Source organism: Salvelinus namaycush, chromosome 7, assembly GCF_016432855.1.
Source record: "Salvelinus namaycush isolate Seneca chromosome 7, SaNama_1.0, whole genome shotgun sequence".
NCBI classification, from domain to species: domain Eukaryota; kingdom Metazoa; phylum Chordata; class Actinopteri; order Salmoniformes; family Salmonidae; genus Salvelinus; species Salvelinus namaycush.
The window spans coordinates 40,624,868-40,649,566 of NC_052313.1; the positions used below are offsets into that span (position 1 = coordinate 40,624,868).

A 24,699-nucleotide genomic window follows, 5' to 3' on the forward strand; every position below is an offset into this window, starting at 1 on the left:
AAGTCATCTATAATAGCAAAACATATAGTACACAGTCTGAGTCCCAAATGGCACCCTATTCCCTAAAGATGTGCGGAGCTGAGGTAATGAAGCAGTACTTACTGTGCAGGCTGTTCTGTTGAACCTGTTTGAGTTGTTCGTTTAGACACTGTTTGTCAGGGATTAGCCTGCCAAGCCACTGCTGAGAGTCCTGGGGACGACACACAAAGCAACGGCAAGTCTTAGGTAAACTGCAACTGTGAATGTTTAAACATTAAAACGAATTTGGGATCCTTAACGTTAAGAAAAATCCCTAACCGAAAAACTAAATGTTTTTTGTCCCCGCCCACTTAATTAAAATCTCAGTGCCATTATCACAAAACGTACTATTTTGTGTGTTATAGCCAATAGGCTATAAAGGCATGGGAAAGTTGTGTAATTCAAATAAAACTAGAGAGGCAGAGGCAAACTTTAGGCTACTTTGGTGAATTTGCAAGGTAAGACATTGCAAGATGCAGATGACAAAAACATATGAGCAGGTTTCTGCCTACCCCACCTCTCCCTCTGTCTCGCTCTACCTCGTGCTGGCCTGCCTGCTCTGTCTCTTTGCTAATGATGCAAGTGTGTGTTCAGTCTTCGGTCTGTTGCATATAGAATATCCTAGCCTATTCATGGCACCAAATTTGCCGGGATACAGATTGCCTCATAATATGAAATTACAGTAGGCTACCGGTAGCCTTTATCGAGTACCATTTTCAGACATAATGGAATGTGGCCCCTTGAAAGCGCCTCGGCTACGGCATGTCTGTCTGGGTAGGCTACACTACGGATTTTTAAATGCAGACGCTAAACCTTCTCTGGAGATATTAACCGGTATTTTAGTTGTGTGTAAATGAATGAGGCTTCTGAAGCAGGACTAACGTCCATCACTAGGCAACCAGAACTGTTGATCTGCAGCTCAAGATGATTTGATTAACCTATCCTAAAAAAGTGACCTAACAAGACATTTAGTAGAAATTAAACATCTAGCTACCATACCATAAAAAAAAACAACACAGCAGCACATCAATCAGCAACGTTTATCATTGCCAGGGGGGGAAAAAAATGCATGAACATTTTACGCCGAAGCAGAATTAGATTTTTTTATTTTATTGTCCGCTATCGATATGTTACTGTAGCTGCGTTCTGTCTGTAAAGGGTTGTGGTAGATAAAACTTCATTGCCCAGCCCTAGCGGTCATACATGCGTAACAGGACCATTATTCTGCATTGTAAACTGACGTGGAATCTTCTGATTTTTTTTGTTATCGTTTTAACAGAAAACCGATAAAAGCATGGTCATTTAAACGTTAAGAAAAATTGTCAATTTGTCACACCAAATCTGTATAGGGTTTGGGTGGAAGATATGCACCTGAGGCTTCACTGTGTGTGTGTGTGTGTGTGTGTGTGTGTGTGTGTGTGTCAGGGTTTCCATTAGGAAAATGTGGGACCGGACATTTGACTGGCAGCATTTTAAATTCAACAGACATTTGAGAAATTTACCAGAGCCATATGCATTGGGTGTGTAACATCATTAGGGCATCCACCTACGTGATTTTTTAAAATCACATTTAGATTATGGTAACTCCTATTAAGAGAACATGCAACAGTGCGCATTGGACTTGTCTGTAAAAATGATGCAAACTTAGAATAACTGTCACATTTACTTCTCCTGAGCCAACAAGACGAGATACGAACAGCAAATCACTAGCCTTGGCAAATCCAATATCCCCCATAGTAGAAAAGTTTACCTCTTCTATTGGTCAGCTTGTCGTTCTGTGTGAGAAAGAAAAAGCCTTTCCAAAACAGACTCTGGGACAGTTGTGGGATGATTGATCCCAAATTCATACCATCAGTAGGCCTAGGCTACAAATACAGTGCCTTCAGAAAGTATTCAGACCCTTTGACTTTTCAACATGTTACGTCACAGCCGTATTCTAAAATTGATTTTAAAAGTTTCAATTTTTGCCAATTTATTACAGATAAATACAAATACCACATTTACATAAGTATTCAGACCCTTCACTCAGTACTTTGTTGAAGCACCTTTGGCAGCGATTACAGCAGAGTCTTCTTGGGTATGACGCTACAAGCTTGGCACACCTGTATTTGGGAAGTTTCTCCCATTCTTCTCTGTAGATCCTCTCAAGCTCTGTCAGGTTGGATGGGGAGCGTCGCTGCTATTTTCAGGTCTCTCCAGAGATGTTTGATAGGTTTCAACTCCGGGCTCTGGCTGGGGAACTCAAGGACATTCAAAGACTTGTCCCAAAGCCACTACTGCATTGTCTTGGCTGTGTGCTTAGGGTCATTGTCCTGTCAGAAGGTGAACCTTCGCCCCAGTCTGACATCCTGAGCGGTCTGGAGCATGTTTTCATCAAGGATCTCTCTGTACTTTGCTCCGTTCATCATTCCCTCGATCCTGACTAGTCTCCCAGTCCCTGCCGCTGAAAAACATCCCCACAGAATGGTGGCAGGTTTCGTCCAGATGTGACGCTTGGCATTCAGGCCAAAGAGTTCAATTTTGGTTTCATAAGGCCAGAGAATCTTGTTTCTCGTGGTCTGAGAGTCTTTAGGTGTCATTTGATAAACTCCAAGCGGGCTGTCATGTGCCTTTTACTGAGGAATGGCTTCCGTTTGGCTGCTCAACCATAAAAAGGCCTGATTGGTGGAGCGCTGCAGAGATGGTTGTCCTTCTGGAAGCTTCTCCCATCTACACAGTGACCATTGGGTTCTTGGTCACCTCCCTGACCAAGGCCCTTCTCCCCTGATTGCTCAGTTTGGCTGGGCGGCCTGCTCTAGGATGAGTCTTGGCGGTTCCAAACTTATTCCATTTAAGAATGGAGGCCACTGTGTTCTTGGGGATCTTTTTTGCTACCCTTCCCCAGATCTGTGCCTCGACACAATCCTGTCTCGGAGCTCTACGGACAATTCCTTGGACATCATGGCTTGGATTTTGCTCTGACATTCATTGTCAACTGTTGGACCTTATATAGATAGGTGCATGGCTCTCCAAATCATGTCCAAATCAAATGAATTTACCACCGGTGGACTCCAATCAAGTTGTAGAAACATCAAGAATGATCAATTGAAACAGGATGCACCTGAGCTCAATTTCGAGTCTCATGGGAAAGGTTTTGAATACTTATGTAAATAAGGTATTTCTGTTTTAGATTTTTTATAAATTTGCTAACATTTCTAAAAATCTGTTTTTGCCTTGTCATTATGGAGTATTGTGTGGAGATTGAGGATTTGTTTTATTTAATCCATTTTAGAATAAGGCTGTAACGTAACAAAATGTGGGAAAGGTCAAGGGGCCTGAATACTTTCCGAAGGCACTGTATATACAGTACCGGTCAAAAGTTGACACACCTACTCATTCAAGGGTTTTTTAAACTATTTTCTACATTGTAGAATAATAGTGAAGACATCAAAACTATGAAATAACACATGGAATCGTGTAGTAACCAAAAAAAAAAGAGTTAACACATCAAAAAATATTTTAGATTCTTCAAAGCCTTTATGACAGCTTTGCACCCTTATTGGGACAGTGAAGCATTTTCTCTTCTTTTGGCTCTATAATAATAATAATGTACGGTGTCATTTTGGGGAATTATATACATTTTTTACATTAATATGGATGCTACCATGACTACGGATAATCCTGAATGAATCGTGAATAAGTTGAATGAATCATGAAAAAGTTATACGCCTAAATATCATACCCCACCAAAAATGCTAACATCACCTGTTATTGTAATGGCATGTCTTGGGGGTATGATATTTGTGCGTCTAACTTTCTTGCTTATCATTACTCATGATTATCTGTAATCATGGTAGCATCCACATTAAATGTAGAAGTGTTTAGAAACATGTCCTGTTCTTATTTACAATAAAAGTGACTCCAAATTTACACAACACATTATTTACAATAAATTTCTATTGGGCACAAAATAATCTGAAACGCAACCAAAACAAACAGAAAATGCATACAACAAATTTGTTGAGTCACAAGCTTGATGTAGTCATTGCGTGCTATGAATATGGGACCAAATACTTAAATTTCGACTACTTTAATATACAGTTGAAGTTGGAAGTTTACATACACCTACATTTAAACTCAGTTTTTCACAATTCCTGACATTTAATCCTAGTAAAAATTCCCTGTTTTTGGTCAGTAAGGATCACCACTTTATTTTAAGAATCTGAAATGTCAGAATAATAGTAGAGAATTATTTATTTCAACTTTTATTTCTTTCATCACATTCCCAGTGGGTCAGAAGTTTACATACACTCAATTAGTATTTGGTAGCATTGCCTTTAAATTGTTTAACTTGGGTCAAACGTTTCAGTTAGTCTTCCACAAGCTTCCCACAATAAGTTGGGTGAATTTTGGCCCATTCCTCCTGACAGAGCTGGTGTAACTGAGTCAGGTTTGTAGGCCTCCTTGCTCGCACACACTTTTTCAGTTCTGCCCACAAATTTTCTATAGGATTGAGGTGAGGGCTTTGTGATGGCCACTCCAATACCTTGACTTTGTTGTCCTTAAGCCATTTTGCCACAACTTTGGGAGTATGCTTCTGCTCATTGTCCATTTGGAAGACCCATTTGCGACCAAGCTTTAACTTCCTGACTGATGTCTTGCAATGATGCTTCAATATATCCACATAATTTTCATTCTCATGATGCCATCTATTTTGTGAAGTGCACCAGTCCCTCCTGCAGCAAAGCACCCCCACAACATGATGCTGCCACCCCCGTGCTTCACGGTTGGGATGGTGTTCTTCGGATTGCAAGCCTCCCCCTTTTTCCTCCAAACATAACGATGGTCATTATGGCCAAACAGTTCTATTTTTGTTTCATCAGACCAGAGGACATTTCTCCAAAAAGTACAATCTTTGTCCCCGTGTGCAGTTGCAAACCGTAGTCTGGCTTTTTTATGGCGGTTTTGGAGCAGTGGCTTCTTCCTTGCTGAGTGGCCTTTCAGGTTATATCGATATAGGACTCGTTTTACTGTGGATATAGATACTTTTGTACCGGTTTCCTCCAGCATCTTCCCAAGGTCCTTTGCTGTTGTTCTGGGATTGATTTGCACTTTTTGCACCAAAGTACGTTCATCTCTAGGAGACAGGCTGCGTGGTCCCATGGTGTTTATACTTGCGTACTATTGTTTGTACAGATGCACGTGGTACCTTAAGGCGTCTGGAATTGCTCCCAAGGATGAACCAGACTTGTGGCGCTCTACAATTATTTTTCTGAGGTCTTGGCTGATTTCTTTTGATTTTCCCATGATGTCAAGCAAAGAGGCACTGAGTTTGAAGGTAAGCCTTGAAATACATCCACAGGTACACCTCCAATTGACTCAAATGATGTCAATAAGCCTATCAGAAGCTTCTAAAGCCATTCCATAATTTTCTGGAATTTTCCAAGCTGTTTAAAAGGCACAGTCAACTTAGTGTATGTAAACTTCTGACCCACTGGAATTGTGATACAGTGAAATATAAGTTAAATAATCTGTCTGTAAACAATTGTTGGAAAAATGACTTGTGTCATGCACAAAGTCGCTGTCCTAACCAACTCGCCAAAACTATAGTTTGTTAACAAGAAATTTGTGGAGTGGTTGAAAAACGAGTTTTAATGACTCCGACCTCAGTGTATGCAAACTTCCAACTTCAACTGTACATACAAGTGAATTTGTCCCCAAAATGGGGGGGGACTATGTACAAAAGGTGCTGTAATTTAGAAACGGTTCGCCTGATGAGGATGAAAACACTCAAATTAAAGCTGACAGTCTGCACTTTAACCTCATAGTCATTGTTTGATTTCAAATCCAAGAAACAATGCTTCGCTGTCCCAATAATTATGGAGGGGACTATGTGTTACACAGGGTGTGTACGTACCTGCAGCTGCTGCTGGAGGTGGGTGATCTCAGCGATGCGGATCTCGCGGGTCTTGTTGGTGCTCTCGATCTCATGCCGCTGGGCAGACAGGCGGAAGCGGATGTCCTGCAGCTTGCCCTCTAGCTGGCTCCTCTTGTCGTTCTGGGGAGGGAGAAACTAATTATCATACCTTATTGTCTTTTCTTCAAAATAACAAAGTAAAGACATCCTGGGACTACAGTTATGATGTTGTGTGTCCTTGTCTTTACCAGTGCCTCCAGCTCAAACTCCAGGGTCTTCTTGCGGGCTTTGAGCAGGACAATGTTCTCCTGCTCTCGGTTCCTCTGGGTCAGCAGCTCCTGCCGGCGGTTCCTCTCCCACTCCAACTGACGCTGGCGCTCCAGCTCCCGCTTCGCCGCCTAGCCAGAGGGAATGTTATACTGTATACGCAGAAATAGTGCAGAGCCAGCCGTGGTCGAGTGGTAACACTTCCAGATCTATGCACATATTCAAGTTCCTGCCGGAGACCTGGGTTCAATGGCCGTTTCCACCCTTTTCTCTACACTTGTCTCCCCCTCTGTCAATAAAGCAATACAATAAGAAACGAGAGTGAATTTATCATCTTAAAAATACAACATAGTAGTAGAATGGTTAATATACACATACACTGCATTGGTTCCTGTGTTCTTCACTTTCCCCTTACATCTCCCCTCTCAACCTCCTCCCTCTGCCTCTCCAGCTTCCTCTCTTTATACATCATCACTGTCCTCCTTAACCCTCTTTTCCACCTCCTCCTCACCTCTCTCCTCTCGATCTCCTTGCGTCTCTCCTCCTCGCGCTGCCTCTCCATTTCCCTCTGCTTCTCCAACTGCTTCTCTAGCTCCTGCTGCCGCCGTCTCTCCTGCTCGAGCCGCTCGCGCTCCTTCCTCTCCTGCTCCTCGCGCTCCAGCGCTGCCAGACGCTCTTGCTCCTTGCGCTGCAGCTCAAGCAGGGCCTGTCGACGCTTCTCCAGCTCCAGGTTGCCCCGCTCAAAGTTCTCCCGCTTCCTGTCCTCGAAAGTCACTTTGGGGAGGGAGACAGAGATAGAGGGGTCAGAGAGAGAAATGGGGGACATATTTTGCCCTGTTGCCTAATTTTCAGTGGCATTTCTTGGAAAACTGGGGCCATTTTTATATACCCGTTTATATTTATAAAGGAGCTTTTTGCTGTGTGTTTAAAGGGATTGGTACATATATTTTTGGACTTTAAAATTGATGATACATAGCCATAGATTGTAGAAGAAAATGCTTGTGAGCTTAGTTCAACTGCACCTGAACCCAAAATAGGAGCTCGTTTTGCTCCATTGTTCGTTAACAACGTAACTGTAAACAAACACCGTATAGCTTCAGATCTATCATTCCGATCCCACGGATGGTTAGTCATTGCATCCATAGCTCTGTCTATGAATTTAAGAGTGGTTACATTTCTCCAGCTTCTGTTTCTCGCTCTCCTGCTCCTCTTCGGCCTCCTCTTGGACCCGCTGGTCAGTGGAGTGCAGGCTGGTGACAGACACCCCGCTACCACTACGCACCCTCCTGGAGATGGACAACATCAGACCACTCAGTCAGAGCAGCTCACTAACCTACAGCACCTCATATGGGGCATGGATGGGCAGGACCAGGAGTTTTTCCTGACCGTGTGACTTGACCAGGAAAAACTCCTAATGGGATCAATATAGACTGATTAATAGTTAAAACTTTGACCCAGATATAAAAATAGGACTCAGAGTTTTTCCTGGTCAGGTCACGGAAAAACCCCTGGCCGAGGTGTGGGGCAATAAGATCAATAAAGACAAGACTTCCTAAGGTAAATGCCGGTATCAATGCATACTCTGCAGACAGAGGTAGAGCTAAGGGGCATTGCCAGACACAGAGGGAGCAGTGGATTGTACCTAAAGGTGGGGGGGATGAAGTCCGGGGGCAGGATAGGGGGCAGGGGCAGGCCGGACATGGCCATGTCAATCAGGTGCATGGCCAGGATGAACTCCTCAGCCGTCAGCTTGCCGTCCTGGTCGATGTCCGACAGATTCCTATAGAAAAACAGGGAGAGGGGGAGAGAGAAAGAGAAAGACGTGGCATGTTACTGCCAGCCATGTACTTCCTGTCCTGTGCCTAGCAGAGTGGAGGAAGGTGAAACAAGTGTTGTTTAGGAGCACCCTGACAACTGATCCGAAACCAGTTTTTGCTTTTCACCCTCCTAAACACCAACTGATATGATTAGTTTTGCCATCTGATGGTTAAGCTGATCCTAGATCTGTGCCTAAAGGTAACTTCTACCCAGACACAGCAGAGAGAAGCAATAGTCAGAGAACAGAGAGCAGCAATGTGTGAACATATAGGAATTAGTGGTCAAGTATCCTAAGTATTGGCTCCGCTCCCATCTCTTACCATATGGACGCCAGCGAGGTCTGGGGCAAGCTGGATTGCATCAGGATGGTTCTTGCTTGGGGTCCTGAAAGACGAGGATAAAAACATGAGCTCTTTTGAGAAACCGCTGATGTGGATTGGATAAACCGCAATGAGTATTGTTGACAGACAAGGTCTTACCGGTGAGGTGGCCGCTCATCATCTTGTCGTGGCTGTTGAAGAGCTGCCGGTACTTTAGCCGGGAAGAGCTGGGAACAGCCCAGTCAATGGGGGGCTGGGGGGGCACAGGGGCGCTAAAACGAGAGGGGGGAGACTTATCTTATTAAAAGCGTCTTTTGTATGTTTGTTTGTATCTATTCTTAGTTTTTTTTTTTTTAATAGTACTGCTGTGTTACATGTGTGTTTTTGCTGTGCTGTCTATGCATGAGCTAGTTGGAAAATGCCTTTAAGACAAAGACAAATTTCAATTTGAACCCTTTACACTCGTACCCGTATACGGGTTGAAAATGGCAGATTTGGACACTGATAAGCGCCTAAATTGGAATGCAGTGGCTGTACAGTAACATGCTATAAATAACATCAGAGTTCAGGCTCTACGCTTCACAGCGCTGTGTGGGTTTTGACTGACAGACATTCTGAACTTGAGCCGCACAGGATAAGAAGTTGCCCCACATCCCTCCCATTAATTGGGCAACTTTTGCAAATGTTTTGTTGTCAGAGTCAAGGAAACGCTGTAAATGAAGAAGACTTGATGTATTTAGAAAGATGAGACGTCGAGGATAAGAAATACAGCTTTGATGTCATACAAGCAAGCCAAACACCCGTGAGTCCAAATGTGCACTTCACATTTCATCATAAATCTCATGTAATATACAGTGTCAACGTTTATGATCACAATGTTTGATGTACAGTTACAAGATGACATGGCATCATACCCTGGGTTGTTCTGAACAGAATGTCTATTGTGAAAAATACTGAATACCCTCATGACTCCTATGTGCACCAAAATTACACAATCTGTTTCTCTGAACTGCCTTGTGAAAGCCTAACACTGTAAGATCATATTTTATAACTTAGTTAGTCATGTCGGCAATAGAACAAGCTTCCAGCGTTGCCCTCCTGACCCAGATTGCAATTTATAAATTGTCTGTTTTTGGATTGCTTAAACAACTAATTGTTTGATTGTAGGGACGCAGGGCTGTTCCAAACAAGTGTGCTTGCTCTAGTTCCTCAACGGCACAGCTAGGAGAGATAAAAAAAAAACACCTTATAGTTGAAGACTCTTCTTTGAGTCATAAAAGTGTATTGAAATAACTTAGGAACTGTGCACACTTCGGAGAGGTGTATGTGGCCACTTGGAAACACCAGTTAGTCTTCTCACGAAAAAACCCTTCAAAATGTCTTATGTTGCACCTACCCCACATTTAACAAGAATATTCTTATCATGTTACTGAATGTATCCAGAGTATTTTCAGATTTCGTTATCAACAAATGCAGCGAAAGGTACAGTAGATGTAAAATGCACAGAAAATCAGTGTAATGTTTGGACTGAGTCTCGTGTGTGTCCTCAACTTTGGTCTAATAATTTACCCATAATCTCCAAACGATTCCCTTTCAATTGCTACCATGCTTATGTATATGATTTTCACATTTATTCTGTAAGAAACATTTCAACTTATCCCTATAGGCCAACTCCCACAAGTGTAAAGGGTTAACTTCTGAAAAATGTACAATAAACTTTGAAACTCGAACATTAAGTTATTTTTAAGTCATGTTAGAAAGCAAAGCAGTCTGGACAGAATAATTGCTCTTCAACTGACGACACGGGACGTAGCCTGTGCATCTCTCGTTTTAACAGAGGGATCTCATCGCTAAGTGATGGCTTTTTAATGAGCTACATTTACATTACATTTAAGTCATTTAGCAGACGCTCTTATCCAGAGCGACTTACAAATTGGAAAGTTCATACATATTCATCCTGGTCCCCCCGTGGGGAATGAACCCACAACCCTGGCGTTGCAAGCGCCATGCTCTACCAACTGAGCCACACGGGACCAATAGCTAGCCTGTTGTGTGTTCAAAAATAATACAATTGATAAAATTAGAGGATGCAGCAGTCTAAGCACAAACACAGCTACATTTGTCCCTTTGAGTTTGGGCCCAGCGAGCAGGGGCCATTCTTCCAAGTGGGTGACATGTGACTCACCTAGAAGTCTCAAAAGACTGGCCCTGCAGCTTGGCACCGGGGCGGTTGAAAGAAGAGCTTTTGTTGAGCGTGGTGGCTGAGAGACAGAGACGGAGAGATAAAAAATATATATACATATATATAAAAAAAGGGAAATCGCAACAAAAAAAAAGGAACTTGTTAGTGAGGTAAAGAAAGGATTAAATCAACAAAGTGAGATGCTCTGAAACGTTGCCAGAGGGCTTCACTGTCATTCACTAGAACTCCACTTTGAATATTCAGTGGCGTGTCTAAAGACAATTCTGATTGGGCCATACCTTGGTGGGAGAAGCCCGTCATTGGCGTGCCGTTGGCCATGGGGGGTACAGACGGGGGCACCGACGACACCAGAGGGGGGGACATACCCACCCCTGGCATAGGGGGCATGGGTAATGGAGGGACTGCTGGGAGGCCTGGCATTACCCCTAAACCATGCATTCCTGCAGGGTAGAATGAATTAAGGTATGTCAGACAAACGTAAGACAACAGACCATCATTCATTTTCTATTGACAAGCCTATTATTTTAACACAGTGTTCATTACTATTATTTTCCCCACTCATTCAAAGCCGAGGAGACTACAAGCACCGAGTTCTAACTGATTCACTTGAAAATTAACAACAGTCTGGCAGCGCACAGCAATATGCCCTGGTTGTCAGGGGGAGCAACAGTATATTGACCCAGAGCGTTGCCTGTTCAAATACCAGAAACGGCACATTATGGTTGTGCTTTGAGATAGCAGGTAGTCAAGTAGTTAAAGGTTTTACATTTCCCCAGTGAAACATTTAGCTATGTACATAGATGGGGAAGATGATATGGCAAAGTTGGCTTCGAGCACTCTAAAGTCCATTTGGTTAATGGGGACTGTAACATGGGTGTATCTCATAGCCTAGTGGCACAATCTCCTAGTCTCTTATACATCACCTGCACTGATCTGAAAGAACAAGTGGACAGGTTAAAGCAAATATGTACTTTTTTTGTTGTTGCATCCACCACACTGCTTTTACCTATCCTGCTGTACAGATCACTACAGATGGAGGCAAGGAAGCCCCTTTAGACTATTGAGAAGCACCCTGCCCCTGTCTCTTACCGAAGGGTGCGGTGGGTGGCGGGGGCAGGGTGAGGGGCGGCTGCTTCATGGAGGGGGGCAGAGAGGGGGGCAGGGGGTGACCCTGCAGCTTGAGCTTGATCAGCTTCATGGCGATGGAGAACTCGTGCATGTCCATCTTCCCATCATTGTTCATATCGGCCAGGGCCCTGAGAGAGAGCAAGAGAGGGAGAAAGTAAAGATACGATCACATTATGCTGATTATTCTCATTGTTGTTGTGAATCTCTGCTTTACCAATATGTCCGTGTGGATGGCATGCCAATAAAGCAATTGAAGAGCGAGAGAGAGAGAGGGGGATGAGAGAAAGAGGGGGAGAGAGAGAAAGAGTGAGTGAAAGTGGAGTGGAAGACAGAGGGAGGAGATTGACAAAAACAAGAGAAAGGCAAACAGAAAGAGACAGCAGTGGTTGACATTAACAGTGGATTGAGTTGAGAATGGGAGAGATGGAGTGAGAGGAGTCACTCACCATATCTGTGCCAGGATGGGAGGGGGCAGCCCTGACTGCAGGAAGAAATTCCTGGCCTGGTCACCTACGGACAATGAGAAGGGAAAATAATATTATAATAGTGTTGAGTCTGTTGTACACCATTATGGATATATCTATTCAAACACACAGAGAGAAAGAGGCCAGTTGGTTCCTCTTTCAAGAGGAATCAAATGCAAATTTCAATTTGAAGAAATCATACATTTTGAGAAGTATGAAATGACTGCGGCTTGCGAAAGACTTGTTGCTGAAGTAGCCGAGTGAAACAAGCACTTACACTTCTCTAAAAGGGTGTCGGGGTTGTGCAAGGTTATGTTGAAAATCAAAACACCAATGCAATGATATCAGATGATCATATGAGTGAGTGTGAGTGACTGAAATGTCCTTTCTGACAGTGAGATGAGTAGAGAATGAAGTTACTTGCTACTGTGTGGGCTGTAGGGAATGAAAAAGCCCGCCCTAGCCTCAGTCCACCAAGCTTCATTACCCCTTCACCTTTGACCTGGTACTGTGTGTGTGTGTGTGTGTGTGTGTGTGTGTGTGTAATATAAGAGAAAGTCCTTATGAAGTGATCTTCTGATATCTTCAAGTAACTGCTGCCTGACATGATGCTGTACTGTACCGCTCTTTCCCTTCGTTTGTCCATCCCCTCCCCTCCCCTGCTGTGAGTGAAGCTGACCTGTGATGTAGCCAGCTGGTGAGGGGGCCAGGCTGACAAACTGCTGGTCATGTTTGGCTCGCTCGTCCAGAGAGATCACCCAGGCGTCCAGGCCCCCTGAGAGAGAAAGATCAGTTGAAGCTCTCGCCTGGCCTGTGTGAGTGTGTGTGTGTGTGTGGGGGGCTCAGTTAAGTCTCCGTATAGTCATGGAACACAGCATTAAGGTGAGTCATGGGAGGGGGAGAGAGAGTAAATTAAGTGGTGGTTGGTGATCTGAGGTTTACACCATACACCATGGCTGCATCCCAAATGCTACCCCATTTTCTATATAGTGCACAATGCAGGGCAGGGGTATACGACTCTTACCCTACGAGGTACGGAGCCTGCTGGTTTTCTGTTCTAACTGATAATTAATTGCACCCACCTGGTGTCTCAGTCTAAATCAGTCCCTGATGATTAAAGGGGACCACTGCTAAAATGCAGTGGAAATGGCTTTGCGGTTCAGAGTTGATTTTGAGGAATGTGGCATTAGGGATGCAGCCCACGCAGTCCAGCAGGCAGGCTGCCACCTCCTGGGAGTAATAACTTGATAGTGACCCTTCCTTTGTGCCGAAGTTACAGTACAACTCTCATTAATCCATGTGTAGAGGGAGATCAGGACACACACACACACACACACACACACACACACACACCTGCACGGGCATACATTTCACTCACACATACAAGCTTGTGACACAAACAAACACACACACATACACGGTGTGCCAGGCAGACGGCTGTCAATCTGGTTGGGTGGCACTCACCTCCGAAGGGCGTGGGAAACTGAGCCATTGTTCAGTCGGTCAGTCAACTGCAGCCGCAAGCTGCAAACACCTGAAAGACAAGACAGGAAGGGCAACAACATTTAGTCTACAGTGTCTATATCCTCGCTCTTCTCCTCACGCTTCTCCTCCAACTCCCAAAAGACAGAAGCTCCCCTCAAAAGGAAATCAAAGCCGTTTCATGTTCTATGCCTTTTTCTATTCCTTTCATCAGGGGAGGGCAGGCCAGGCTGCAAGCTGTTAACAGACAGGTAAACATTTTGCAATAGAGACTTGTAATAACCTGTTTGGTAATAGGTAGATAGGCCTAAACGCATCACTTGACTGTAAAGTACAGTGAGTCAAGTCAGTCAGTAGTGTTGCACTGACTGACAAATGATTGTCATGGGTGCATCCCAAAAAGGCACCCTATTCCCTTTATAGTGCATTGATACTGGTCAAAGGTAGTGCACTAGAAAAGGGAATAGGGTGCCATTTGAGACGCAACAATTATGTACAGGTGGATTGTCATCTGGTTAACAACACTGAATCGAGGCTAGTAACACTGAAACATGCACCAGCTGTTCCGGACGACTGTGTGATCACGCTCTCCGTAGCCGATGTGACTAAGACCCTTAAACAGGTCAACATTCACAACCTCTACCTGACCCATTCTGTAATGTTTCATGCAGAACGCTAAGGTAACCCGTCTAAATGGACTATCGCCCCTTAGCACTCACATCTGTAGCCATGAAATGATTTGAAAGGCATGTCATGGCTCACATCAATGCCATCATCCCAGACACCGTGGACCAACTCTAATTTGCATACCACCCCAATACATCCACAGATGACGCAATTGCTATTGCATTCCACACTGCCATTTCCCATCTGGACAAAAGGAACACCTTTGTGAGAATGCTGTTCATTGACTACAGCTCAGCATTCAACACCACAGAAGCCCTCCAAGCTCATCACGAAAGCTAAGGACCCTGGGATTAAACACCTCCCTCATCAACTGGACCCTGGACACACACGACTCAAACACCATCATTAAGTTTGCCGACAACACAGTGGTAGGACAGATCACTGACAACAATGATACAGGGCTGCAGATAGCCTAGCAGTAAAGAGTGTTGGGCCAGTAACCAAAAGGTTGTCAGTTCAAATCCCAGAGCCGACTAGGTGAAAAATCTGCCGATGTGCCCTTGAGCAAGTCGCTTAAACCTAATTGTTCCTGTAAGTCGCTCTGGCTAAGTTTCTGCTAAATAAATACAATTTAAATTAAATATATTGCCTACGGGGAGGTGGTAAGAGACCTGGAAGTGTGGTGCCAGGACAACAACCTCAACGTAAGCAAAACAAAAGGAATTGATCGCGGACAACAGAAAACAGAGTGCCGAGCACACCCCCATTCACATCTCCGGGGCTGTAGTGGAGCAGGTTGAGAGCATCAAGTTCCTCAGTGTACAGGATGCATCACCGCTTGGTATGGAACTGCTTGGCATCTGGCTGTAAGGCACTACAAAGGGTAGTGCGTAAGGCCCAGTACATCACTGGGGCCGAGCTCCCTGCCATCCAAGACCTCTATACCAGGCGGTGTCTCTGCTACCGCACAGCAAGTGGTGCCGATGCACCAAATCAACTTTTATTCATCACATGCTCTGAACAACAGGTGTAGATTTTACCGTGAAATGCTTACTTAGAAGCCCTTAACCAACCATACAGCTCAAGAAATAGAGTTAAGAAAATATTTACAAAATAAAAATATACAACAATAACGAGGCTTTATACAGGGGGTCCCGGTACCAAGTCAATGTGCAGGGGTACAGGTTAGTTGAGGTCATTTGTAAATTGACTATGCATTGATAATTGACAGCGAGTAGCAGCAGTGTAAAAACAAAGGTTGGGTCAATGTAAATATGCTGGTTGGCCATTTGATTAATTGTTCAGCAGTCTTATGGCTCGGGGTAGAAGCTGTTAAGGAGCCTGAACAGCTTCTACCCCCGAGCCATAAAACTGCTAAATAGATAACCAATAGCTACCCTGAATATCTGCATTGACCCTTTTTGCACTAACTATTTTGACTCATCACATGCGCTGCTGTTACTGTTTATTATCTATCCTGTTACCTAGTCACTTTATCCCTATATCTACATATATACACTTCAATTACCTCGTACCCCTGCACATTGGGTACCAGTACCGAGTCAGTCTATATAGCCATATCATTACTTGTGTTATTTTTTATGTTTCTATTATTTCTCTTTTTTCACTGGTTTGTTGGGAAGGGCCCGTGTGTAAGCATTTCACTGTTAGTCTACACCTGTTGTCGAAGCATGTGACAAATAACATTTGATTTGACAGAACTCTGGCCTTAAAATGGCCTAGCTACATCCTGGGGTGGGTGTCACATGAGGGGAGGATGGGGGACAGAGGGGCCCTCTTCATGTTTCTATAAAGTGAATGAATGACATACAGAGGGAGGGAGAGGGAAGGGAGGAGAGGCCAATGTTATATCCCAGCTGTGTAAACGTCATGGTGAGAGAGGACGGCCATAGCCTGAGTATCAGTAAAACAAAGACATGGGGGAAGGGAGCAGCACCTCCCAAGGCGTTTTAATCAGAGCCAGACCACACCCCCCCCCCCGTACAGCCCTCACAGCGGGAGCTCCAAGCAGGCTGAAACATTTCAACGACATAGACGCAACACTGTAAATTTCTCTCTGTTCATATAAAAAAAAAGTCATTTTCTACGACATTCCCATACTAGGCAGTTTCGGTTTGGTAAAAAAAAAGAAAAAAAAGCTTGTTCGTGTGCGTTAATTACAGAAGTGACTGTTTCTGGAACTTTGAAGGGTTCTGTTTCGTAAGAGCAAAGCCAGGCCAGCAGTGCACTGACGCTGCTGCCAGCTTCTCTTTCTGTCCTCCAGGCAGAAAGGCTTGAGTCAACACAAAGAGCAGACAGAGCAGAGCAGATTACCATGCTGTTCCACAGCGATTCACCATCCTACACTTCATTCACATCACATCTCCCTGGAGAGGCGCACAAGAGCCTCATCACACACGCTCATCACACACACACACGCCTTACACTTACTGACTCACAGACACTCACGCCTCACACATACCAAGCAAATGAGGGAGGGGGTAGGAAAGGCTGTTTTGTCCCTCTGACCTAGTTTCTCCCTCTAACTTATCTAACTCGGATTGTCGTTGGTGGTGATGAGCGTTTCCGTGACCCAGGGTCTTGAAAAGGACAGTTCAGAGAGAGAGGCATAGGATAGGCGGAATCCCAAATGGCACCCTATTCCCTTTATAGTGCACAACTTTTGACCAGGGCCCATACGGCTATGGTCAAGGTAGTGTATATAATTCTGGAAATGTACCGTAAAGTTTCCAACCCTTTGCAACCCTATGTGGAACTGGAAGTTGATGTGTTTTTGTTCTCCGCCTTAAGTGGGGCATGGGGTGACGGGACAGTGTGAGGGGTAATAATAGACCCCACTTCACGTCCCTCACCATCCTCGCCTAGACACACTCTGGTGTGAAAGTCTTGTGCCGCTACTGTTATCACATTCTTGCCTGTAATGTTGACGTCAAAAGCAGTGCCACACTGGAGGACAAAAGTGGCTAAGTAGAGGGACTCTCATCCTATTAGGGCTAGGCCCTAAAAATTGTCAAAGAATCAAGCCACCCAAGTTATAGACTGTTCTATCTGCTCCTGCACGGTAAGAGGTACCGAAGCGGCATGCCTGGGACCAAAAGGCTTCTTAACAGCTTCTACCCCAAAGCCATAAGACTGCTGAACAGTTAATCAAATGGCTAACTGGACTATTTGCATTGACCGCCTTATTTTATTCTAATTTATTATATGTTTTTGCTCCGACTCTCTTGCACAGGCTCCATGTACACTCACTGGACTAACCACATACCCACACACATGCATATTGACTCCACACAAAACACACACATATTGACACTACACACATACATACATTCCTTCACATCCGCTGCTGCTGCATGGTCACTTAACCCCTACCTACATGTACATATTACCTCAATTACCTCATACCCCTGCACATTAACTCGGTACCGGGACCCCTTTAATATAGCCTCGTTATTGTTTTAATTGTTTTACCATTTTGACATTTTTCTAACTTTTTCTTTACTCTGCATTGTTGGTTAGGGGCTTGTAAGTAAGCATTTTACTCTAAGGTCTACACTTGTTGTATTTGGCGCATGTGACAAAATCTGATTTGATATGGCCTAAATATTAGGGCCGAGACCCTACCAGTAACGCGATCCTCATTAATATCATGGCAAGGAAACAAAACAAACCGGATTTACCTTATTTAGAAAAACAGCCCTAATGTTGGAAGCAAACATCATGTTGTCATTCAGAGTCACATTTATTTATTTTCCAAGCTATAGCCAACAATATTTGACATACAACAGGTTTTAAAAAGGACCAAATAGGTGACCTACTTTGTGTTTTCATTTCGCTGTGGAAAAAATATTGCGGGTCACAACCCTACTAGTTAAAGTGAACAGCACCAAGTGGGGCTGACTAATGGCACAGGAGTGTTTTTTCAGGATCAAAAAGAGGCTTAGGTGGTGGGCGTGGCAGTATGTAAATCATGTTAAGTAGCTGAATAATGAAGCCATTTATTGATGTGAAAACAGATGTAATCATATGAATTAAATCTATTATGTTTGTCAAATTATATATATATATATTTTTTTTAAATAAAGATTATTTTACACACAAAAAAGAAACTTACTGGCGCTGTCGGCACGGATTAATTTGAAAAAACGATAGAAGCCCCCCATCTTTTTTATTTATTTAGCAATTTTAGCATTCAAGCAAATTTCTTGCAGTTCTAGGAATTTTTCCATGAAACTGAGAGAAAATGTTGCAGTTTTAAAGCAAATTCCCAGGGATTCTACATATTCTAGCCATGGAGCTGAGAAAACTTTGCCGTTTTAAAGATAATGCATATAATTGCAGGAATATATGCCATGGCTAATGCTGTGTTCTTGTGCTCAAACTTAATAACAAAATCAATACTTCATAGTTTGGAAATGTTCAGTTTGGACTTAGAAACCCTTGGGCGTGCTGCCTATGTCAGAAAAATCCCTGCACAGGTGGGGAGGCTGTTTAAGTCATCAAGTGACTTTTATAGTGTCCTTGAGCTGCTCAGAAGAATACTAATAGCAGCAAAAAAAGAATTGTGAAAAATCCAAACAAAAAAAGTATAGGAGAAAAAGCTAGCAAAACACAGACGTACGAAGTGATCCAAGTCGCACAGACACAGGCCCATTTGGATCGACTGAAGAAAGGAATAAAAAGAGGTGTCACTCTTCCTAGAGCTGGCCGCCCGGTCAAACTGAGCAATCGGGGGAGAAGGGCCTTGGTCCGGGAGGTGACCAAGAACCCGATGGTCACTGACAGAGCTCTAGAGTTCCTCTGTGGAGATGGGAGAACCTTTGAGAAGGACAACCATCTCTGCAGCACTCCACCAATCAGGCCTTTATGCTAGAGCGGCCAGATGGAAGCCACTCCTCAGTAAAAGGTACGACAGCCCGCTTTGAGTTTGCCAAAAGGCACCTAAAGGACTCTCCAATCTCTCCAAGATTGAACTCTTTGGCCTGAATGCCAAGCGTCATGTCTGGAGGAGACCTGGCACCATCCCTACAGTGAAGCATGGTGGCGCCAGCATCATGCTGTGAGGATGTTTTTCAGCAGCAGGGACTGTGAGACTAGTCAGGATCAAGGCAAAGATGAACGGAGCAAAGTACAGAGAGATCCTTGATGAAAACCTACTCCAGAGCACTCAGGACCTCAGACTGGGGTGAAGGTTCACCTTCCAACAGGACAACGACCCTAAGCACACAGCCAACACAATGCGGGAGTGGCTTCGGGACAAGTATCTGAATGTCTTTGAGTGACCCAGCCAGTGCCCGGACTTGAACCCCATCAAACATCTCTGGAGAGCCTTAAATAGCTGTGCAGCGACAACCAACACTGACAGAGCTTGAAAGGATCTGCAGAGAAGAATGGGAGAAACTCCCCAAATACAGGTGTGCCAAGCTTGTAGCGTCATACCCAAGAAGACTCGAGGCTGTAATTGCTGATAAAAGGTGCTTCAACAAAGTACTGAGTAAAGGGTCTGAATGCTTATTTAAAAGGTTATTTTTCAGTTAAAAAAACATATATAAATGAGCAAAAATGTCATTATGGGATATTGTGTGTAGATTGAGGGGGTGGGAAAAAATTTATATATTTTAGAATAAGGCTTTAACTTCTTATGGCTGCAGGGGCAGTATTGAGTAGCTCGGATGAAAGGTGCACAGAGGTGCCCATAGTAAACTGCCTGCTCCTCAGTCCCAGTTGCTAATATATGCATATTATTATTCGTATTGGATAGAAAACACTCTGAAGTTTCTAAAATTGTTTGAATTATGTCTGTGAGTATAACAGAACTCATATGGCAGGCAAAAACCTGAGAAGTTCCACTTCCTGTTTGAATTGTTTCTGAGGTGGCAGATTTTCAACCAAGCTCTCATTGAAATTACAGCGAGATATTGATGAGTTTTCACTTCCTACGGCTTCCACTAGATGTCAACAGTCAATAGAACTTTGTCTGATGACTAATGTGAAGGGGGGCCGAAGGAGACAGGAATTAGTAATCACTGCCATGAGGTGACCACGCATTGAACACGCGCCTTCACATAAGAAGGAACTCCGTTCCACCGCTCTTCTGAAGTCAATCTAATTCTCCGGTTGGAACGTTATTCAAGATATATGTTAACAACATTCTAAAGACTGATTCAGTACATCGTTTGACATGTTTCTACTGAGTGTTACGGCACTTTTGGACATTTCGTCACGTTATAGTGGATGCGCTTTGTGACTTTGGAATTGTTCACCGCTAATGCACTAACCAAAGTAGCTAATTGGACATAAATAACGGACATTATCGAACAAATCAAGCATGTATTGTGGACCTGGGATTCCTAGGACTGCATTCTGATGAAGTTCATCAAAGGTAAGGAAACATTTATCATGTATTTTCTGGTTTCTGTTGACCCCAACATGGCGGCTAATTTGGCTATTGTTCTGAGCGCCGTCTCAGATTATTGCATGATTTTCTTTTTCCGTAAAGTTTTTTTGAAATCTGACACAGCGGTTGCATTAAGGAGAGGTATATCTATAATTCCATGTGTATTATCATCTACATTTATGATGAGTATTTCTGTTGAAACGATGTGGCTATGCAAAATCACTTGATGTTTTTGGAACTAGTGAATGTAACGCGACAATGTAAACTCCGATTTTTTGTTATAAATATATACTTTATCAAACAAAACATGCATGTATTGTGTAACATGAAGTCCTATGAGTGTCATCTGATGAAGATAATCAAAGGTTAGTGAATCATTTTATCTCTATTTCTGCTTTTTGTGAAAGCTATCCTCCGCTGGAAAAATGGCTGTGCTTATTGTGGTTTGGTGGTGACCTAACATAATCGTTTGTAGTGCTTTCGCTGAATTGCATATTTGAAATCGGACACTTTGGTGGGATTAACAACAAGATTACCTTTAAAATGATAATAGACACATGTATGTTTGAAGAATTTTAATTATGAGATTTCTGTTGTTTGAATTTGGCGCCCTGCACTTGGACTGGCTGTTGTCATATCGGTCCCGGTAGCGGGATGCAGCCATAAGAAGTTAACGTAACAAAATGTGGCAAGTCAAGGGGTCTGAATATTTTCCGAATGCACTGTACAACAGAGGTGAGAACTGTGCAACACACACAGTTATTTCCACCATCTCCAAGAGAGATCCAAACTGCATGCAGACAGTATTTGAGGGAATCCTACTCCCAACTGCAGCACCAACATCAGAATTATCACTCATCAAACTAACATGACCTTGGATAAAAGGGAGTTGGTGTTTAAGAAACCATCAGGCAACTATCTAACTATCAGATGGCGTGTCAATCTCTGGCCCACAGATCCTGCAGTGAATGCTGTGCAACCAATTGGCAGTCTGGTGACCAAAGGGCAGCTCTGGTTCACTGGTCAAGGGTCAAAAGGTTGAGGTGGGGAACGGGCCACTGGGGTAGCAACAGCATTGCCTGCTTCTTTGAAACATATGTAGCTGTAACCTATATCATGTTGCTTTGGCAGTATAATTAAATATGCTGAAAAAAATGCACTGCAGTTGACTGTGTGGATTGCTGGTGGGTAGATTTAATGTGACACTTTCCTGTCGAGGACCTGAAACGCCATGCTCCAGCCAATGTCAAGTCAAGGTTGCCCTGTAGCTGAGCAACCATGGGGCGATAGGAGCGCTGCAGTATCTGCAACTGTGCAGCCAAAGCTCTCTCACATGCATGCACACACACACACACACACAACACAAGCCCGCTGCCTGTCAGTCAGCCCATAAGCCCCGATGCAGATCAGCTCAGTCGAAGGTTAATGTAAAAACGCAGAAACGATTAGGAGGTTTGGTGGGCCATTTTCCCTGTGCTAAGATAAGTCTGGAATTCCCTCTGCAATAACCACACCATGTTCAGTCCTTAGGGGGAAATTCCTAGTTCAAAAGCCAAGTCAATACTATGTGTATTGTGAATCTACCTACCGTCAACAAGACTGCATTTCTTACCAGGCAGGGCAATTTTCTGTGTTTTCTTGCCATGACTCTATAGTAGGGCTCGGCGATTTGGCCAAATTATCATATCAGTTTTTTCTCTCTCGGTATGACAGTATTTTATGTTTAGAAATTTGCTTTATGAGTAGTACGTGCCCCTCGGGTGGCAGCATACATTCTAAGTGATTTCAATGGGTCTCTCCATTCTGAATGTTTTATACTATTCATATCAACCCAAAAAATCATTTTTCACCAATTGTTGCAATTGTAATTTGACTTGCGATTTAGATCAACACACTTGGGTGAACATTTGGAATCATGGAAATAGAATGTTTATTCTAATTCTATATTTAGAATATAACAGTGGAGGACAACTCATAATAATGGCTGCAATGGAGTAAATGGAATGATATCAAACATGTTTGATGCCATTCCAGCCATTATACTCCATCCCAGACATTATTATGAGCCGTCCTCCCGTGGAATATAAATATTAGTGGGCACTTTAAATACAGTGTTGTTTGATATGACAACAAATTAAAATGTCAGGGAGGAGTTGTTGTGACAGGGTAGGAACCAAAGTGTTGGTCAGTGTTTCCTAGAAGACCCTATAATTTTTGGCTACATTAAATGTTTCTTTATGTTGGTAACATATTCATGCTTCTCCTATTCCTCTTTCATTTAGAAGATACTGTTGCACAAACAACACGCTGATTTAGGCATACCCCATCACTGGTATCAGGCTGTATAGCTAGCTACGTTTGCTCTGACTCAGTACATTTAATAGCTAGCCAGCTAACTAGTGATTAGCATTAGCGGCTAACATGATTAAGCTAAAACATGCTAAGGCAAAACAAACTAGCTGTTTGCAGATGTAAGAAAAAGAAACTAAGTGTCATTTTATAACGCTTGTGGATTTATATTAAGAAGGAAAGTGAAAACATCGGGTGGGGATAGGTCTGTGTGGAAAACGGAGTGGAGAGGGATGACTCAAGTTCTTTTAATTTTTTTAATTTAACCTTTATTTAACTAGGCAAGTCAGTTAAGAACAAATTCTTATTTACAATGACGGCCTACCGTCGTAGTGGTTTAAACTATAAAAATGGATGTTACACAAGGCATATCACATTTAACAAATCAAATATTCAAATACCGTTATAGAAGGTAAAGTAAAAACCCCAAATGGTCCATGCATCAATACTGGTATATAGTCAAATACAGTATACCGCCCAGCCGTATTCTATGGTATTGAATAAAGCTGATAAACAGAGAAAAACCCAAAGCCCCATTTGAGAGGGAGATGCAAGTCCAGCAAAGCAGTTCCCCCCAGCCTTTGCTGCTAAGACGCCAAAGCATGCTAATTCAGTTATTTGGTTAACACTAATCATTGGCGCCAGAGCAGCACAGTGGGTCTCCTACAAGTCAGCCAAAACTCAGCAGGCTATAGCACTGGAAAGTGAAACTGTGGTGGCAAAAGGCACTCTATGCTATGGCCTTGTGACCAAAATCAAAGCATGTCACTTCCTTCATGCCCCTCAAATCAAGATAAGTTGGGTTAGGGTGTCATTGACAGCAACAAAGTTCAATGCACATTAATAATTTATATGATCTTTCTCTACAGCCAAGCTGGCATGGCTTCTAGAGTCAGACAGTGGACCTTGGTTTAGGTTGGGCTACTGGGTGTGTGTGTGTGTGTGTGTGTGTGTCAATGCCAAGCATGGCTGTTAAAAACCACTCGCTCTCTCTTTCTCTGCAGGTCTCCCTCTAACAAACACACACACACAAATGCATGCTAGTGGCATGGCGAGATGTCAGACAGAAATATCCTAGAGTAGACACGTGTTTGAGGGATATTAATTTCATTAGCTAAACAAAAGAAGCAAAATAATCCAACCTGTGCAAGACTAATGATGTCAGGGCAAGGGCACAACCCAGCTTTTGTCAATAGCAAGTTAGATATGCTCTCTTGCAAAAAAAACATGACGTAAAGGTAATGGCGGACTGAACGAAGTTATGTAGAGCACCTCAAGATAAAACGTAATATTCAATATCGGCAAGATAGACTAAAATATTAGTACTACATAATCTGGTGGGTGATAACCTTCAATCTGGATAATAACACAAAACAAAATCTTAAGACTAGAGACATTTATCGACAAATATTACGAAAACAAGCAACACGCAAACATGACGGAAAGTAAGACAGGGGAACCGATTTTAAAACGGAAACGTGACACTTCTACAGACAGACAATTTAATATTTTCACCACCGGGAATGGTAAAGGTCGAAACCGATCTGTTAAAATCAATAAATGACAAACTGGGTATACTTGAATTAGAGATGAGTGATGAAAAAGCTGCGACATTGGAGAAGGAAACACACAAGCTAAAAGGGACAGTCAATAAGATTGAATACCGAAATGTATGAAATTAAATACGGAGAACACCGTTCTGTGGGAAG

At 43.2% G+C, this 24,699-nt stretch overlaps 1 protein-coding gene across 3 annotated transcripts in view; it reads right to left on the bottom strand.

The window, feature by feature from the left end:
• Positions 1–24,699, bottom strand: part of LOC120051235 (intersectin-1-like) — a 59,691-nt gene that overhangs the window by 27,631 nt on the left and 7,361 nt on the right. For all 3 annotated transcript variants that reach the window (XM_038997985.1, XM_038997987.1, XM_038997984.1), the window contains exons 2-15: positions 13,579–13,648; positions 12,794–12,889; positions 12,097–12,160; positions 11,612–11,778; positions 10,801–10,962; positions 10,505–10,580; positions 8,479–8,591; positions 8,320–8,383; positions 7,824–7,961; positions 7,355–7,467; positions 6,693–6,955; positions 6,163–6,312; positions 5,915–6,055; positions 103–190 (exon numbers count right to left, since the gene is read on the bottom strand). In XM_038997985.1, the coding sequence (XP_038853913.1) occupies positions 103–190; positions 5,915–6,055; positions 6,163–6,312; positions 6,693–6,955; positions 7,355–7,467; positions 7,824–7,961; positions 8,320–8,383; positions 8,479–8,591; positions 10,505–10,580; positions 10,801–10,962; positions 11,612–11,778; positions 12,097–12,160; positions 12,794–12,889; positions 13,579–13,606 (1,663 nt within the window). In that variant the 5' untranslated portion in view covers positions 13,607–13,648. The remainder of the gene's footprint in view (positions 1–102; positions 191–5,914; positions 6,056–6,162; positions 6,313–6,692; positions 6,956–7,354; positions 7,468–7,823; positions 7,962–8,319; positions 8,384–8,478; positions 8,592–10,504; positions 10,581–10,800; positions 10,963–11,611; positions 11,779–12,096; positions 12,161–12,793; positions 12,890–13,578; positions 13,649–24,699) is intronic.